Source organism: Oenanthe melanoleuca, chromosome 15, assembly GCF_029582105.1.
Source record: "Oenanthe melanoleuca isolate GR-GAL-2019-014 chromosome 15, OMel1.0, whole genome shotgun sequence".
In the NCBI taxonomy this organism is placed as follows: domain Eukaryota; kingdom Metazoa; phylum Chordata; class Aves; order Passeriformes; family Muscicapidae; genus Oenanthe; species Oenanthe melanoleuca.
Window position 1 is genome coordinate 1,427,243 of NC_079349.1, and position 18,099 is coordinate 1,445,341.

Genomic DNA, 18,099 nt, shown 5'->3' on the forward strand with positions numbered 1-18,099 from the left:
CTTCCAACAAGATGTTCCTTATTTTCCAAAATTCCCAGACAACAGAACATTGGCTTTTCTGCACTGCACACCAAAGATGCATTTGTTCAAAAATATTCTTTTGGGTCATAACACAGGATGGAGTAAGAGGGAAGAAGAAGAGTGGCTGAGCCATCACCCTCCTGGGCTGTGAGCTGGGCCAGCAGCAATTACCTGCTCCTGCAGCCCCTGCTCCCTCTGACCCAGCTCTGCTGGAGGTTCTGCCAGAGCAGCTCTGAGTCCAGCTGAGACAGAGGCACCAACACCACCCCAAAGAGCCAGGAGGAAATTCATGTGGCTTCCAGGATATTGGGCTCCCTACAGGAGATGGAGACAATGTCAAAAAGGAAAAAATGAAAGAGGAAAAAAGACCCTCCAGAAATGATGTTTGATCCTCTCACCACAGTTTTCTACAATAAGCTGTCCCTCCTACTGCTGTTAATTTGGCTATTATTTTTATGTCCTCCCCAAGGTACTGTGAGGTGGCAGTGCTTTCATCTAACAGGAACATTGCCAAGCTGGCCTGGGTTCTTTCAAACAAAAAGGCAGAGATGTAAAGAATAAAGGTTAGTTAAAATTCTTCTAACTCAGGTTTTCTTTGTGCCTCAGTGTGTGGATGCTTCTCCCTGGAACTCTTTACACAAAGCAGAACAGACTCCATCACTCACAATAGAGGTCACAGCCTGAAAACTGCTGCATTACAGATAAAATCCTCTTCATCAATGGCTCAGGAGGCAGAGCTGCACTGGGGGTGGCCAAAGGCCAGGAAGGAACTCCTGCAGGATCTGAAGGCCATGGGCATCCTACACCCACAGCACATCTCTGCCCAGAACTCTGACCTAGGGAAGGCAGAAGTGCCTGAGAGGAGGAGGAAACACCCAGCACACAGCACCTCAGCAATTCTGCCTTCTTCCCACACCTGCAGCACCCCGAATCTTGAATTCAAAGCTTTCCTCTCCAAACAGCTGAAGTCTGCTTCATGAAGTACAGCTTTCATGGTGGGAAGAGTTCCTGAGGAACTCCAGTGTCCTCACCCACACCAGTCTGGCAGGGGTGGCAGCAGTGGCTTTCCCTCCCCAACTCCCTGGATTTTCTTTGCCATCTCCATCTCCCTGGCTTTTTCCTTCCCCTTCCCATCTCCCTGGCTTTTTCCCTCTTTCCCATCTCCCTATCTTTTTCCCTCCTCATCTCCCTGGATTTTTTCCTTTCCCATCTCCCTATCTTTTCCCCTCCCCATCTCTCTGACTTTTTCCCTCATCTCCCTGACTTTTCCCCTCACTCTTCTCAATTCTTTCCTGCCTCCTTTACACCTCCTAGTGTTTCTTTTCTCCCTCTGCTCCTCTTTCTCACTCACTCCCTAGCACTCTGTGAATTCCATGGCATCCAGCCCACTGCCTTTGCATGGCCTAAAATAAGACCAAGCAAGGCTGGGTGTCTGCAGCAGTCACTGCTCTTTTGTGCACAGCATCACATGCAATTGATCTTCTGTCAGACAACTGCTGCTGCTGCTGGCACTTTACACACTGGGTGTCCAGGGGCCAAGCGAGTTCCTGTGGCAATAAACACTTCAGGAAGTGTTTGAGTGCATGGCCTGATGCTTCCCCAGTGTGGGAGCAGCACTCAGTGGCTGCAGCCCATCATTCTGGGCTGATTTATGTGCCAGGAGCACCCAAGTCCTCACTTTGGCATCAGCCTGCCCTGAGCTGAGCTGCCACTGGGGACAAATCCCTGCAGGAAACCAGCTCAGCAAAGCCCAGCTCAGCCTGGGAGATGCTGATTTGGAATCTCTGCCCCACTGTCCCTTCCCTGATGGCAGCATCAGACCCCAGCAGGTTCTGCAGCAGAGGGGAGGGGAATTCAGCACAGAAACACCTCCAAGTGAAACACTAAAATTAGGATTTTAGTTGCCTTGTTGAAAATAATTAAAAGTTAGAAGTTGGAAGGGAGTGGTTATCTGAAACTTAAATAATTGATTGTCTGTCATTTGATGTTTGCTCAGCTGGGCTTACAGTGGGAAAAGACAAAACTGGTGAGCAGAGACAATGCAGCCAGAAAAATTCTGTGAAAAACTGGACTGTCCCCAGAAATCATTGGTATTATCAGTGATAGAAAAGGTCAAGAGCTCAGGGTGAGGAAGACTCACCTTACTTCCTCCTTTTGAGACCCCTCCCCACAAAAACGACCCCAGACTGAATTTAAGAAGCCAATCAATGCTTAACAGCCATTCAAGCTGATTACCATAGGAAGGGAGGATGGGAGGGGCTGTTATTATAAACATGTATTTGTTTGATTCCTTTGTCAATAAACAGACTCTGTGATCACCTGTGATTTGGCAGTGTGCATTAGAGGGTTACCTCACAAAAACACACACTTCCTAACTCTGAATTGTTACAGAGACTTTTGTCCCTCACAGCTGAGTGTTGGTATTAGACCAATACTCTTATTTTGGTAAATCACAAGGAGCTGTGAGAAGGAATTTCCACCTGGCAGAGAGGGGCTGAGCAGCCCAGGGAGCCTCAGTCCCAGGTGGGATGTTTGCTCAGCCCAGGTCTCGTTTTCAAGGCACCCAAACCTTGAAAACAAAACCAAATGATGCATCTTTGCTCAGCTGATCATCCATTCCAGCAACACATATTTATTATAAATACATATAATAAATACATGCAGAAATCTTAACTGGCAGCAAATGTTGCATCTTTCTCTTGGCTGATATTCCTGGTTCAAAGGGTATTCACAAGCACAGGAAAAGAAGTGAATTATTTTACAACAGGAGGATGTATTTGCATGCCTATAAATACATAAAATAACTGCTTTTCCTGTTTTAAAGATGCATAACAAATACAGTTTTATAAAATAATAGCTTGAATTCTGTAAACACCTCCTAAAATAGTAAAGAAATTGAACAATCAGAATCCTAATTTTTCATTCAAGTTTAGAGACAGAGGATGTCAAATGTTAGAGCTGAGGTGGACTGCATCAATTTAAAAAATATATAAATTTCCAGGTAACAGAATAAATACTTCTGAGTATGGAAAAAAACCTGCTGAAGGTTTCACTCTTTCTACTTCTGCATGCTGAGTGCCCCTCATGCAGGTTTAATTTATGCTGTGATGGATATCCTGAGAGACAGATGCTGTATTATAGACATGAAGTTAAATAATCCCTGGGTGAGAAGAGCCAGTCTGGTCTCAATAACTCTCCACTCAGCACTGCAGGTTAAATCCATTTTATGAACTTTGCTAGTTAGCATAAATATAAGCTCCCTGATTAAAATACTAGTTTGTCAAGGATCAGACTCTCTTACCTGGTAATAATCCAATACAATTTAATGACTGTTCCTGAGGAAGGAAAATCATCTCTCAGTGTATTTATATTTCCTTTCAGAGCTGTTGCAACTCTCTGTCCTGAACCAAAGGCTGGGGCACATCAAGTGTTTGTTCTTCAGCTTTCCAGCAAGGAGAGCACTCAGCACCATGAAATATGTTCTGTTCTTTCAAATGAGCCCATGGAAACTCAGCTCCTGCTCAGCACTGGTTTGAAATAACCTAATCCTATAAATGCTAAATCACCCTGAAGTCCTGTTCCTCAGGTACAGCCCTGAGTTATGGGGCACCCCAGCTTGCCAAGGTGCTCCAGGCTCTCAGGGCATTTATTTCAAGCCCTCTTGCCCTGGTCACTGCAGGCTAATTTGGGGCATGTTCCTGAAATGCTTCCAGAGAACTCTCAGGAGTAAAGGACACGAGAATTGCAGGGCTCCATCCATCTTTTGGGAACAAAACCTGCCTGGTCTTTACAAAGTGGGATCTGTTTGCAGGAAACCACCAAGGACTCGTGTCTGGTAGACTCCCAGATTTTGGCAGTGCATTTCAAAAGCACTTTTTGCACTAACTCATCACTGACAGCACTGGGTGAGATCCCAGCCCTTCAGCAGCTCAGCTCTTGTGCACAGGGGGCTGAAAACACCTGATTTTCACCAGTCTGACTTCCCTGCAAGCAGAAATCCACACACATCCCTTCCCATGGAGTCCCAGCTGCAGCCACAGAGCAAAACTATTTGTGCTGGAAGAATAAATTGTGTCTTTGTGAGCCAAACCACTGCTGCTTCAACTATCCCCACCAAAATGAGATGCTCAGAGTTCTGCCCCAAGGAGAGAGCTGGAGGGAGAAGAGATGCAACAACCAATCTCCTCACTCAAAAATGTCCTTTGAGATAATAAAATAAGGGCAAAGCAAGCTCCACACAGATCAGAAAAGATGGGGGCAATTATACTGGTGTGTGTATATTTAAATAAATCTCTTCTTTTTAGGCTCTGTTCAACCACATTATCAAAAAAGAGGTTTTAAATACAAGCTTATGGGGTGACTAAAGAGGTGAATTTATGAATGTATTCCTAACAAAACACACTCTGCAAGGCTTTAATCTATGAATTGTGACAACCTTGGACAGAATGGATTTTTAATAGAATATAATGTAAACTGCCTGAAACATTGTGATAAGGAATTTTTTTTTTAAGTAATGCACAAAAAAGGCAACGATGCATTCTGCATGAAAGGAGGGAAGGTCTTAATTTAAAGCATTTTAATGGACACTCCATTTGCTTAGGGAAATGTGAGAAATGAAGATGAAAAACTCACGATAGCAGCAACACTGCAGAGGGGAGAGGCAGACAGATTAGGAAAGTAAGCAAATTTGAAAATGCTCCAGCTGATAAGAGGGGCTGGAAGGCAAGCAGGCAGGATTAGGAGATGTCAGAGCTCTGCCCTTATCAGAGCCCAGCACTGGCAGAGCCCAGCCCAAGTGCCAGCTCAGCCCTGGGCTGAAGGACAGGACCCACCAGGGGGTTTGGTGTCCCCAGGGCTGTGCCAGGGGCTGACAGGGATTTCCACCTGCACAAAGCCCGAGGGAGGCTCAGACCCACCTCAGAAATGAGCTAAGCTCAGCCCAGAGGCTCAGCCCTCCACCAGCTGGGCCAGTCAGCAGAAGTGAAATTAATTCCAAGAGAGAAAAAAGCATCTCCCCCTCTGTTCTCTGACAGCTCCTGCTCTGCCACAAAATCACAAACTGCCCTTCCTGAAGCTCCTTGGGCTGCTAAAATGAGGAACACCTGAGCCAGGCCTAGTGACAATTGTGCCATGTTGACTTTAATAGAAGCAAGTTCAGGGCTCTGATCATTTAAATGAAACAGCAGAACTTCTAAACAAACACTTGACACTCTTCAAAAGAAACAGGAGGGCCACCATTATGACCAAAAAGACAAATTAAAGGAAAGATCAAAGTTAAATATTTACTCTAAGCACTACAATATTTGCAAATCTGGAAGTGATCTTTCAGCAGTTTCTATTTGCATACTTTAATTAATCCAAAAATATTAAACTAATCTCATAAAGAAAAGGGTCAAAGTATTAATTAACTCGAGATGCATTTCTTTTGTGCAATTTAACAGCTCAACACAAAGCAAAACTCAGTTTTAATAAAAACTAAGTTACTGTGACAGGTATAATTTCATGGATTAGTGAAACCCCATACAAGGCAATAAGTTTCAGTGTTACGGCTATTATTATTTTTTTTTTTTTTTTGGTCCAACTTTAAAAATAGATCCTTCATTTTGATTTCAGTTACATCAGATGACCTTAAGCTCAGTATTTCAGTTTCCCACTGATGGTTTTGCACCTTGCTCCAAAGGGAGCAGAGGTCATGGTTGTTAGAGGGCAGAAGCTGATGGGGTTCACAGGGAGCAGACCCAGCCACCTGCTGCCCTTGGGCACACCTAAAAACAGAATTAAGGGAAGAAAAAGCAGTTCTATTTATCAAAGGGCCTTCAGGTACATTTGGGGCAGACAAAGCTCCAGAGGGGCTGCACCCAAAAATGGACAATGGGTTTTCAACTTTGGAAAGTTTGGTCCATTCACATATTGGGGTTAATCTCCCAATTTCAGCTCCAGGTAAGGAGGTCATTTACCCCAATTTTGCTCCCCCCAGTCACTTTTGTTTCCATCTCTGGCCCTGAGGCAGTGAGGTGTCCTTGATTCCAGCCTGGGATTGTTGTGTCTGCCCAGAATGGGAGAGCAGCAGTGACACTGGACATGGAGTCTGGAGTTACTAAAGAGCTGCAGGATTACAAATACATAAAATCCAAAAGCTGAAATCCTGAGGCAGCTCACAGATTAATGAAAGGCTTGCCTGAAATTCATGCCTCCAGGTTCTGTAGCACCTCAGCAGAGACTGTGAGAGGGGAATCACCTCCCTTCACCTCACAGCTGCCCCAGGCAAATGTCTGCACCCCTCTCAGCCTCCTCCTGCTCAGACACCCAGGCACTTTTCCCTCCTGCTGCATCAGGTCTGCTCCACACAGCCAGAACTCTCCTCAGCAGTGCCTGTTGCTAAAAAAGTAATTAAATCTCTTCCCATCAAATATTAAATAACTTTATTATTCCCTTCAACACTTCTATGGCAGGTACCCAGGGCTGGATGGGATTCATTTGCTCCTCCAATGCAGCTTCAAAAACTAAACAGAGAAGAAACTCTCTTTGTACTCCAAACCTCTGACAATAACCTTCCTAGGTCTAAGCAATTATCAGCAGCCCTTTCCCTCCCTTACAGGAGTTTTCAGGGAAAAAAAAAAAGATGGATGGAAAAGATTTTAGGTGTGGTATGTCTTTTCTTTCTTCTTCTTCTTCATGCCATCCATGTTAAGTGCCAGGCTGGCATTACTGGATTGGTCTGGGACAGAGTTGGGCAGTGTAATAAAATTGTCATCTATTGGAAAGTAATTGTAAATATCAGGTAGTATAAAAGATAAGTCCTGCCCCAAGGGCAGGTGGTGTGCCTGAACAGACCACTGTTAGCTAGAGAAAGAATTTCTTAGATAAGAAACAATAAACAACCTCAGAAAACATCCTCATGAATCTTCTTCGGTGACCAGCTGGGAAAACCTGAACTTTAAACCACCAGCATGTCCTGCTGTGGGGATCTCAGGCTGAGGACACCCCACATCAGTGACACAAAACTCACAAATTGTTTGTTGACCAGCAGAGCGTGGTACTTGGAGCGGGGCTCACCTGTCCTGGGCGCCGGGGTCGTTGTGCACGCAGGTGAGCGTGGCCGAGCTCCTGGCGCTGTCTGTCTCCTCCTGCACGCCCCACTGGTCAGCATCACTCACCCTGATGTCCGAGATCTTCACTCCTGGCCCCGTCCTGATCCTGTGGGGGAAGCACAAGGATTGGTTTAGATCTCCAGGTGAAGCCAGCCAGGGGAGCGGGGGAAACGCTAATCGTAGAAAATTAGGATTGTAGTTACCTTGCTGAAAGTAATTAAAAGGTAGAAGGGAGTGGTTATCTGAAACTTAAATAATTGGTTGTCTGTCATTTGATGTTTGCTCAGCTGGGCTTACAGTGGGAAAAGACAAAACCAGTGAGCAGATCCAAAGGAACATGGACAGTGCAACCAGAAACCCTTTCTGAGAAAAACTGGACTGTCCCCAGAAATCATTGGTATTGTCAGTGATAGAAAAGGTCAAGAGCTCAGGGTGAGGAAGACTCACCTTACTTCCTCCTTTTAAGACCCCTCCCCACAAAAACAACCCCAGACTGAATTTAAGAAGCCAATCAATGTTTAACAGCCATTCAAGCTGATTACCATAGGAAGGGGGGATGGTAGGGGCTGTTATTATAAATATGTATTTGTTTGATTCCTTTGTCAATAAACAGACTCTGTGATCACCTGTGATTTGGCAGTGTGTATTAGAGGATTACCTCACAAAAACACACACTTCCTAACTCTAAATTGTTACAGAGACTTTTGTCCCTCACATTGAGTATCAGTATGAGACAAACACTCTTATTTTGGTAGTTCACAAGGAGGGTGAAAGGAAATTCTCCCTCTCCCATCAATCACAGGTCACAAATGAGTCACTCTGCTTTAAAAACATAAAACTGATCCAATAGTTTTAAAGAAGTGAGGTATAAGTTTCATTATGTGCAAAGCCAGTCAACTTCAGCTTGAGCAATGTGGAGAGAATGAGAATGGTTTCTGCTTCTGAGGCATCTGATCCAAATGAAACAGATGTGATGAAGCATAAGTTGATTTAATTTGTTGTGTCTGTCCTGCAGTTTAAGGTGGAGAATAAGAGCAATATGATATAAAACACATCCTACTGCCTGTAAACCTTGGGAGTGAGGTATCTTCTAGTATTAGGGCCAGCTGCATGGAAAAAAAATGAGTTTCATTGCTCAAAAACCATAATGCAGGAGGGAGAGAAAAGGAGTAAATCATCCTGGACTGAGGGAGGAAAATAATTATGTCATTGCACCAGGATCTATCAAACTGGGCACATCAGACTGCTGCTGCTGAAAATAATATGATGCTGACGTGGAAAACTTTGACTTCCAGAGCATGGCTAGAGTCTGAGAGCAGTAGCTGCTAAATGCCATTGCTTTTTGGCTTAAAGAAAAAAAAACTTGCCAAAAATAAAAAGTCCATGCTCCAGCGAGGCTCAGCGTCGGGAACAGATTGCCAAGGAATAGGAAACAAACTGCTTTTAATAGCAGGAACTTCATTTGTGCAGCTTGACTCCTGAAAGGAGTCTGGGATTCCAACAGGAGTGCTGCAAACACGCCTGGAGAACAATTAGGGAGAGAGAAACTGCTGCAGCGCCCGCTCGCCACCGCTGGGACTTTATTAATTAAAAGCAGAGCCAAGAGGGACCTTTTAGTTGTATGGTGGAGTGAAACAGCTCTGCTGGGACCTGGAGCTTTATTTAACTGAGGATTGGGCTGGGTTTGCCCCATGGCCAGCTGGTGCTCGTGTCTCACCATTAAAAACTTCCTTGGAGCCCTGGCTGGGTCATGGGCTTGGATCAAAGTGGGTTCACGACTCCAGGGCTGGTTTTTCCCTCTGAGAATGAATTAATTCATCCTGCTTTTATGATATCCTTGTTTTTGCCTGTAAGGCTTTACTGACTTGGTTGGTTAAGTCCATGCCTGGCAAAACCAATCTGATGAAAAATATTCTGTGTATAACAGAGTTTTACTTGATGTTGCTCTAATTGTCTCCTTCCTGCTTTTCCAAAGGCATTCCTGTCTCCAAGCAGCATTCCTCAAAGCTGATGTGCCCTTTCCTATCACCTCCTTTCTTCCAGAGGGACATTCACTTATTCTGTAGTGATTACACTGGACCAAATAATTCCTGCAAGACCCCTGCATGGCTTCATTTCAGACTGACTTGTAATTCACAGGCCCTCAGCAATGGATTCAACATTTTCTTTCATTAGGCTTAGTTGAAAAAAAAAAAACATTAGGGCCTGCAAAAAAAACCCCCAAAAAACCAAAAAACCCCAAACAAATCAAAGGACCACTTTTTTAAATCTCCTCTTTCCCACCCAAAATTGTATTTTTTTAAGAAATTCACACCACCATTCTCTCAAGTTCTCATGACAACGTGTCTGAAAACTTCTACCCTGACTTTTCAGCCAGGTCAAATGCTGGTTAATCCAAGGTGAATTGCAGGGCAGGAGATGCTGGGGGGACACACACACACCAGGCCAGTTGGACCCATCCACGGTTTCAGGATTCATCAGCCTCTCCCATCTGCCAGGAGCTCGTTACCTCCTCCCACACAGCTTCTACCCTGCAGAGATCTGCACTTGCAGCAGCTACTTTTGTCTGTTCTGAACCAAATCTGGGGAGGAGGAGGATGAGGAGGATGAGGAGCTACAACGAGGAGGAAGAGATACAATGAGGATGAAGAGATAGAGTGAAGATAAGGAGCTACAAAAAGGATGAGGAGCTGCAGTGAGGATGAAGAGCTACAGTGAGGATGAGGAGCTACAATGAGGATGAGGAGGTACAACAAGGATGAAGAGCTGCAGTGAGGATGAGGAGCTGCAGTGAGGATGAAGAGCTGCAGTGAGGATGAGGAGCTACAACGAGGATGAGAAGAGAGTGAGGATGAGGAGCTACAATGAAGATGAAGAGCTACAACAAGGATGAGGAGCTACAGTGAGGATGAGGAGCTACAAGGAGGATGAAGAGCTGCAGTGAGGATGAGGAGCTGCATTGAGGATGAGGAGCTGCAGTGAGGATGAGGAGCTGCATTGAGGATGAAGAGCTGCATTGAGGATGAAGAGCTGCAGTGAGGATGAGGAGCTACACAAGGATGAGGAGCTGCAGGACACAGTTCCTGCACACCTGGGCAGGATCCAGGCTCCCATCAGTGATGCTCACCCAGAGCACAGGGATGAAGAGCTCCAGCATCCCCCTCTGTGCACATCCAGCTGTTCCAGCCTCTCTCAGACCCTGCACCCCAAAACAACAACCTCCTCCTGGCCCAGCCCTCACCAGGAGCTTTGCTGTTCCTCCTCTCCTGCCTGAGATGGTTTCTGCCACCAGTGAGACCCTCCTGCTGGCCCCAGCTGGTTTCCCCTGTGGATTCTGGCTGTGCCCCTGCCCTTGCTGTGCCCCCCTGCCTCTCTGGGTGAGCAGCAAGTGAACAGCTCGCTGCTCCCCAGCTCCTGCTCCAAAAGTGTCTCAGAATTCTGCATTTTAGGAAAAATTCCAGTCTAATCCCTTGCATTGCATCTGCTCTGGTGGGCTGAGACAAGATGTCATTTTGCATTTTTTGGATATCAGTAGAGCCAGGAAGGGTTGAAAGAAGGAAGAAACTACGTTCAGCTTCTCACTTAGGAAAAGTCAAGAAATTCAAATGAAACCAGCCTACAGATGGGAGGTTTGAGCCTACTGTGCCTCAGATAAGTGATTCACATCTTTAAATCTTCCCCCAAACTCCACAGGCACAAAAACTGGTGTAAGTGCTGGGGACTGAGGCTTCAGAAAAGTGTAAGAAATTCCTCCCAGGGCTGAGATGAGCTGCAGAGAGGATGGTGAATGGCACGTGTGGGCCCTACTCTGTGCCAGGCTTCAATTAGAAGCTTGGGTGGATCATTTAGTTTTCTTCTACCTCCCTTCCCCACGTATAAAACACTGGGAAGTGTTGCTCTGCCAACTCACAGGGAGCTGTAAGGATAAATGGGATTGCCTGAAAAAAAAATCTGATGTCCTTTAAATCTGCCAGCTGACATAAATTCTGCCATCTCCATGCCTGAAACTGTGGGAAGGAGCTGCTGAAATATTTCATAGGACTGTGACCCAATAAACAACTGTTACCACTAAGATGGCTTAATTACTTTTTCATAAAGATAATTTTGAAATGAGAGGGGAAAAAAAGGAAAAAAAAGAGCAAAACATGACAGCCAATGGGAAATTTGGCAAAACCATTCAATTCCCATGAAATTCTTGCTTTCTGCAAGGCAGAATTGTCAGAGAGAAAAGTGTTTTGTTTTACAAAAACCTTTAAAACAGTGGCATTGGAAACTGCAGCCAGCAGGGATGTGAGGCAGGGGTGCTGAGGGAGCTGGGCTGGAATCACCCTGCAGCAGGGTCTGTTTATTTGGGATATCTCTGCCTTAGGGCTGAGAGGGGTCCCACAGAAATGTGACCCCTCCAGCACTGCCTTTGCTGCCTCTGTCCCTGTAAGACCTGCAGGGAGGCAGAACTGCTTCAGGTGAGCCCAAAAACAGCCCCAAAGTCCCAGTGAGAAGCTTGAAATGCAAATTTTGGAGCACATTTGGCAGCCCTGGCAGGACTTTCCCCTGAACAATGTGCCCCCATTTATTGCAGAATATAAATGTAAATATGATGGGCTGGATGGAGCAGCATCCCCAACCTGGAGCACAGAAACTCTTTAAAGTGCAATCCCAGCCCAAAAAGTGTGTTTGACACCAAAAATTGAGCCAGTCTGGACCTCTTCTCTCAGTTGTCACAACACAAGGAAGGAAGGGAGCAGTCACCAGCAGGGCTGGAAGAACCTGAAGAGGATTTAAGCACCAAGCACTTGTAGTGGGGAGTTCCACAGCTCCCAGGCCATTAAGTGTAAAATCTGAAAGGAAAACCCTTGTTTGTCACAGCCCCCACCCCAATCCTGGCAGTGGGAAAAGTCTTGGCAAAAGGAACTTTAAAATAGAAACAGAAGGAAAAGATATTTAGGAAATAAAACAGAGATGTGCTCGCAGCAGATGGGAAATGCTCAAAATGATGAGAAAAACGACTTTTTCAGAGCTATTTTAGAAATCTTCTTATTCCCTCCCCACTCCATCATGGGGGAAAGCAATATCTGAGCTAAATTCACTCTCAATGACGTACTAATAATAACAGTTATGATAAATTTCATCTGTAACTTCCACCCATTTCTGCAGTCAGCCCTTCCACACGCATTTTTAGCCCAATTAAAAATAAAGCCATTATCCTTTCCCCACAGGAAATCCAAGCTGTAACCAGTTTAGTCAACTTGCCCAAAATTATACTGTGTCTGCAGAGCCAGAATAAGGATTGATCCATCCCAATTCCCAGCTAGACACCCCTCCCCATCTTTAAAACCAAAGCAGAGCTGAGTAATTCCAAGCCCTCACAGAGCATTTAACACATTTGAAGAATTGCACAAACAGCAAGCAATTAGTTCTGAACAAGGTCCCTGGGGAGTTTCTAGTTAAAATACATGTGGTTTAGGAGACATTAAACCAAGCATTGGAAATTAAACTCATCACTGAACTCAGAGATAACATGTGGGGGTGTGGGTGAGATGGGCAGTGCTTCCATAAAGGAAGGGATTCAAGGATTCCTGAGGAGGTGGAGGAAGGAGAGGGAGCTGCTGGGACAGGGAAGCAGGGGTGTAATTCACAATTCTCACACCCAGAGCACTCCTGGCACTTGGGAGGGGGGCAGGAGTTCATCCCTGGGAGTGTGGGATTGCAAAACCTCTTGGGAAATGCACTCAGAGCAGAGCAGCTCCCCCAGGACAGGCACCATCCCTCTCCTCTTCCTCCTGGACAAAACCCTTCATGGCCAATCCAGAAACATGAGGAAGATGAGGTGATGAAGTCACCCAGGAAACACATGGCACAAGCAGGAGTCAGACCCAAGGAGTATTTTGGCATCTCCCCCCTGATAACAGTCCCTTTCTGCTGCTCTGGGCTTGGAGTGAGAATCAGGAATCCTGCCCTGCCCCACCTCTCCTGGAATTTACAGCTCCTAAATCTTCACCAGCTAAGCAAGTGTTTATTTTTCAAAATATTTCCCCAAGAACTTTAGTTCTTTGTTTTTTCATGTTTTACAAGACCTGTCACAGATTTGTGTTCAAATTACTTCCCCATCAAATTCTCCTTAAAATAGCAGCACTGGGCCAGCTGTGTTTGCTTCTGCAATTCCATATTAATGTCACCATAAGCAAAGTCATTTTTTCTAAATGTGTAAAATACACTTCAAAACACACAGAGATCCTGCACAGACCTGAGCCCTCTCTGAAAGGTCACTGGAGTAGGAACACAGAGTGAAACAATGGTTGAAAATTCAGAATTATTCAATTACCACTCTTCTACCCAAAAGGTGAAGCTATCAACCTTTTTTTTTTTTCCCCCCCCTCCAGCCCATCAAATGTTTCAAATTATGTAAAACATCAAGCTCACTAGCATATTGGATTTTGAATAATGAAAAGAGTAAACAGGATTTTAATTTGGATTCTGACAGTAAGGCTCTTTCCATGTGATAAATTAACTATTAGGGAAGACAAATTAACACAACCACCCCTTGAGTATGATGGCTTATGATTTTGAGGAAGCTTTTACAGAAGCATGATAAAAATAAGGCAGGATGAAAAACAGGATATGATGATAGCAGGAGTATTTTACCAAAAATTCTTCCTCCTTCTTTTCACCAAAATGTGCATATAACTTCTCTTAAAAAAAAAATAAAAATGCAGCAGTTTCTCTCTAGAGCCCCTCATTTCTCCTGAGAATGCCTCAACATTTTAGGAGAGTTCCTCAGCTGCTCTAGATGACCAGATTGATGAATTTTAAAGTGCTTGTTTAACACTGAGATGTTAAATTTGACATCTGTGAAGCAAGGTCAGAAGAAGAGGTGTCACCCCTCCTTAGGAATTTTTTGAAAGGGAAAGTGTCTGAGGAACATTTTCTAGGCATAAGACTGTGCTCATAAAATCAGCCAAGAGGATGTGATCAACTTCAAAGCAGCCAAGCATCATGTTATATTTCCATATCCAAAGGAAAACTCCCAAATTTTGTCATTTTTCTAAAGGAGAGAAGACATTTTAAGATTTCACCTTCACATTTCAGCAGCAACTCCATTTTTCAATCTGCTCTCTCTCTCTCAGGTAAGCAAGTACAGCCTAGAAAAACAGCAGAAAGGCACCCTAATTGGCTTGAAATTAAAGCTATTAATTTTTATTCTTATTTATTCCTGTCACAAAGCAAACCTGTTTTCTATGGATTTCCAACACTGCTATGGAAACCTGAGAGGTTCTGAGGGTTTATGTAACACCAGATGAAAATGCTGTCTCCCACAGTGAGGACTGCTTCCTTTGAAATATGTCAACAGTGGAATTTTGTCCCTCTGGGAGAAAAAGGGTTGCCAGGCACTGAGGCAGGAGACATCAGGTCCAAATCCATTGACTCAAGACATACTATTAACCATTTAACTCTCTGGGCAACTTCAAAATAAGGATGTTTACTCACCTTTGCTTGGAAATTCATGCAAGGAGAAAAAAAAACTCTACTATTTCTATGGAGACACCATGTACTGGCATGCCTAAAAATTGTACAGATCCTGAATTTCAATATGTTCCTGTAATTTTCCAGTGGTACTTCAAACTGCAGGTCAAAAAGTTCTCTAAAAATTGGCATTTTCCTTAACAAAACTAAGTGTCACAATTTCATGGAGTCCACCTGAAAAGATTGCTGTGCCTTTGACATCCAAATTACTTTCATCAAAATATAAGCAGGTGTGGGTGAAAGCTCCTAAACTATGGAATGGAATTAACCATTCCTATTGCAAATCAGGAGATTTACAGAACTTATCCAAGCCAAATGATTCTGGCACTACGAACATCCCTTTCCCCTGCAAGAAGAGATGTTTTCCTTTATTTCCTTTGGTGTCTCAGGGGGGTTCACTGAGCTGGGATGTGAGGATTTGGTGTGGGGTTGTTTCTCCAAGAGCTGGCACGTGCCCTCAGACATCTCCAGGGCTGAACTCTGTGCCCTCTTCCCTCCAACACAGCAATTTGTGCTAAATTGCTAATTTGTGCTTCTCTGCAGAGAGGAGAGGTGAAAAGCTGGAGTGGTTTTCTGAAGCACAGCTACAGAGCAAAAAAATCAAAGCTCCTTCAGTCTCTTCAACCTTTCTCTGAAAGATCTGAAATGCTCAGACCATGTCCTTTGCCTTGAAACCAATGCACTGCTCTAAGAAATGAAACTTTCCTTAAAACCTGGAAGTTTTAAGGGAGAATATGCATTACCAGCCTGAAGGAGATCACTGGATTTGAACTTGGAGTTCTTGCAATCATGTAGAAACACACATAATGAAAAAATCAAAGTAAGGCAGAAGTTTCCTCCTGCAAAGACAAAGCTACTTCCAGGTTTCTTTTTATTGAAAGGTTCCTTTCAGAAATCAGCACTGCAAAAACGTTTGCAGCCTGGATAGAGTTCAGGCCTCCTGGGAGACAAAGAATTGTTATAAAAGGGTCATTTTTCTGTCTCTACAAATATAAAGAAAAAAAAGAAAAAAAAGCTCTGAAGGTCACAGATTCTGGAAGCACCTGAACAACAACAAAATAAAAACTTTCTATGCCTCTCCTTGCAAAAGGAGATAACAAGCTCCATGGCATTGTCCTGGTCAGCACTGGACTGGGGTTTGCAGAATTTAAAATACTCCATCACTGCAGCTGAATTTGCTCTGGAGTCTCAGCTATTTCCTTTTGAAAGTTTATGAAATAAAATAATATATTATTATAATTCATTCTCTTTTACCAGACATCAATATATATCACTTAGGGCCAAAAGAATCTTCCTGGGTTGCTTCAAGCTGCACCAGCAGAAAAAAAAAAAAACTAAAAATGATCATTCAAAAGAGCAGATCTTTGAAAACCACAGACACTTCTAATTCCACTGAACTCATCCCAAGCCTTGGCACTTCCAGCAGTTGTTTCACAGCATGGAGTGGTCTTTAAGGGATCTATCCCACATGATCCCATGCTTGCTCACACTCTGAATTCAAGAGCAGCACAGAGCAGGTTCCCACCAAACCTCCACCAGGCTGTGGCAAGGAGACTCTGACCTGAGCACAAGGGATGGAGTTTGAGGGAAGTGAAAAAAAAAAAAAAACAACACAGCAATGAAAATCCTCCCAGAATTAAAAAGGCCACAAGAACTTTGCCTGAACTAGTAGTTGTTGTTTTTATTGGAGTATTTTATGGGGTTTTATGTTGTTTAATCGAAGAAAGAAAATGGATGCCATAAAATATGCAGAGCTAACTGGGGCTGCAGAGTACATAGCTGAATACTGCTAGTAATGCCATTTCCCCTTCACTGTCAAAAAATAAAAATATCCTTCTTTATATCCCTGTCACATGGAGCAGCAGCTTGCCAATCAATCATCCTGGAGTGCACCTTTACCTTGAGCAGAATGTGCCAGGACGGTGAATAAGGAAACCTCAGGAAATAATCTCCCTTTCCACAAGATAGAATTCAATTTCCAGCACAGCTCAGGCCAGTACTTTTCTTCAAAAGGTGGCACCATATATTACAGCAGAAAAGCATTTTTCTGCTGGTAGTGAAAACTTTAGTGAGCATTATGATTATGTGGTTTGTACTCCAGGCACCAATGACCACTGAGCAGGCTAATAATGAGTGAGTTCTGATGAGAACAGCCCTCCAGCTGGGATAAAACATCAAAGACTTTTTCACCCTGGCTTTTTTCCCTCCATTCTCCTTTCTTCAATATAGCTTTTTTTTTTTTTTCCCCTAACCTGCAGACCATTTTCAAAGATCCTCCTCCTTCACTGTGGTGCTCAGGTAGCCCCAGTCAGCCCTTTGGCCATGGTGCCAGCAGCTTTTAAACAAACAGCTTTTAAAGAGCTTTTATCTTTCCAGCCCCATTTGGGTCCTTCAGCTGGTGCTTCTCAGCTTCTTGAACACTTTCTGCATGTACATTGAGCCTTCACTATTGACTGTTTGAATCCCCTTGCAGTTTTGGGAGGGATTTTGCAAGTCCCAAGCTTTGTCTCCCACCTGAGCCCAGCTGTGCAGCAGAGGCTGCCTGGGCCCAGAATCCAGTGCAGTGAAATGCAGGGAAAGCCCCACAGCTGGATGGTGCCAAGCCCTGTCTGCCTGGCCCTGCCTGCAATGTTTCCAGATATGAAGATGAACAGACAGTTTTTTGCTTCTGGATGCCCTGAAGCTCCAAGCTTTTGCTCTTCAGATCTGGCCAAAATCTCATTCTGCAAGCTGATGCATGACAGACAGAGCCCAGCAGCCCCAAGAGCCAAAGATGGGCAAAGGGTTCAGGAGGATTCAGCCCTCCAAGGTGTGTTGCTCACAGTGCTGCCACAGCTCAGAAAGCTTACCCAGCCTTGCAAAGCTGTCAGGAAAATTTACCAGCCACCACACAAAAATTACTTGCCATTTACCAGAGTGATTGATGGTAATGCAAGAAACTTATGGCATTTTACTTGCCTGTCAGCATAAATTACTCACCCTGGACCAGCTGGACTGGGGAAGGATTCTTTAATCCTTACAGCAATTTTTAAATTAAACTCTGGTGTTCATAGGGCTGAAGATCAGTCACAGACAGGAGCTGGCTTCAGGATGGATTCCAACATGATATAGTTTGGACAGACAGGTCTGGCACAGCAACAAGCAGGGTGACAGGCACACTCTGCTTCTGACTTCTTTTTACATTTGCAGGTTTCAGGAGGCCAAATCCATTTCCAGATCGTTAATCTCTAACACAGACCTGAGTCCTGGTACCGTGCATGTAATAAAAAGTTGGGGACATAACAGGACAAACCAAAAATGAGGCTTCAGTGGCAGAGGAATGGGCTCCCATTTGTCTCTGTGTTCCAGGATTGGGGATTAATTCACTTCCTGAACCAGTAGAGAGATGGGACCATTCCCTCTGTAACCTTCCCTTTCCTTCCTATCACCATCCAAAACCTCCTTTATCTTTCAGCATTTCCCCTCA

General features: G+C 44.3%; 1 protein-coding gene across 1 annotated transcript in view; it reads right to left on the reverse strand.

The window, feature by feature from the left end:
* The window catches only part of LOC130259887 (transmembrane protein 132B-like), a 204,352-nt gene that overhangs the window by 103,633 nt on the left and 82,620 nt on the right, over positions 1-18,099 (reverse strand). Inside the window, exon 3 of the mRNA XM_056504668.1 lies at positions 7,078-7,218. Within this exon, the coding sequence (XP_056360643.1) occupies positions 7,078-7,218 (141 nt within the window). The remainder of the gene's footprint in view (positions 1-7,077; positions 7,219-18,099) is intronic.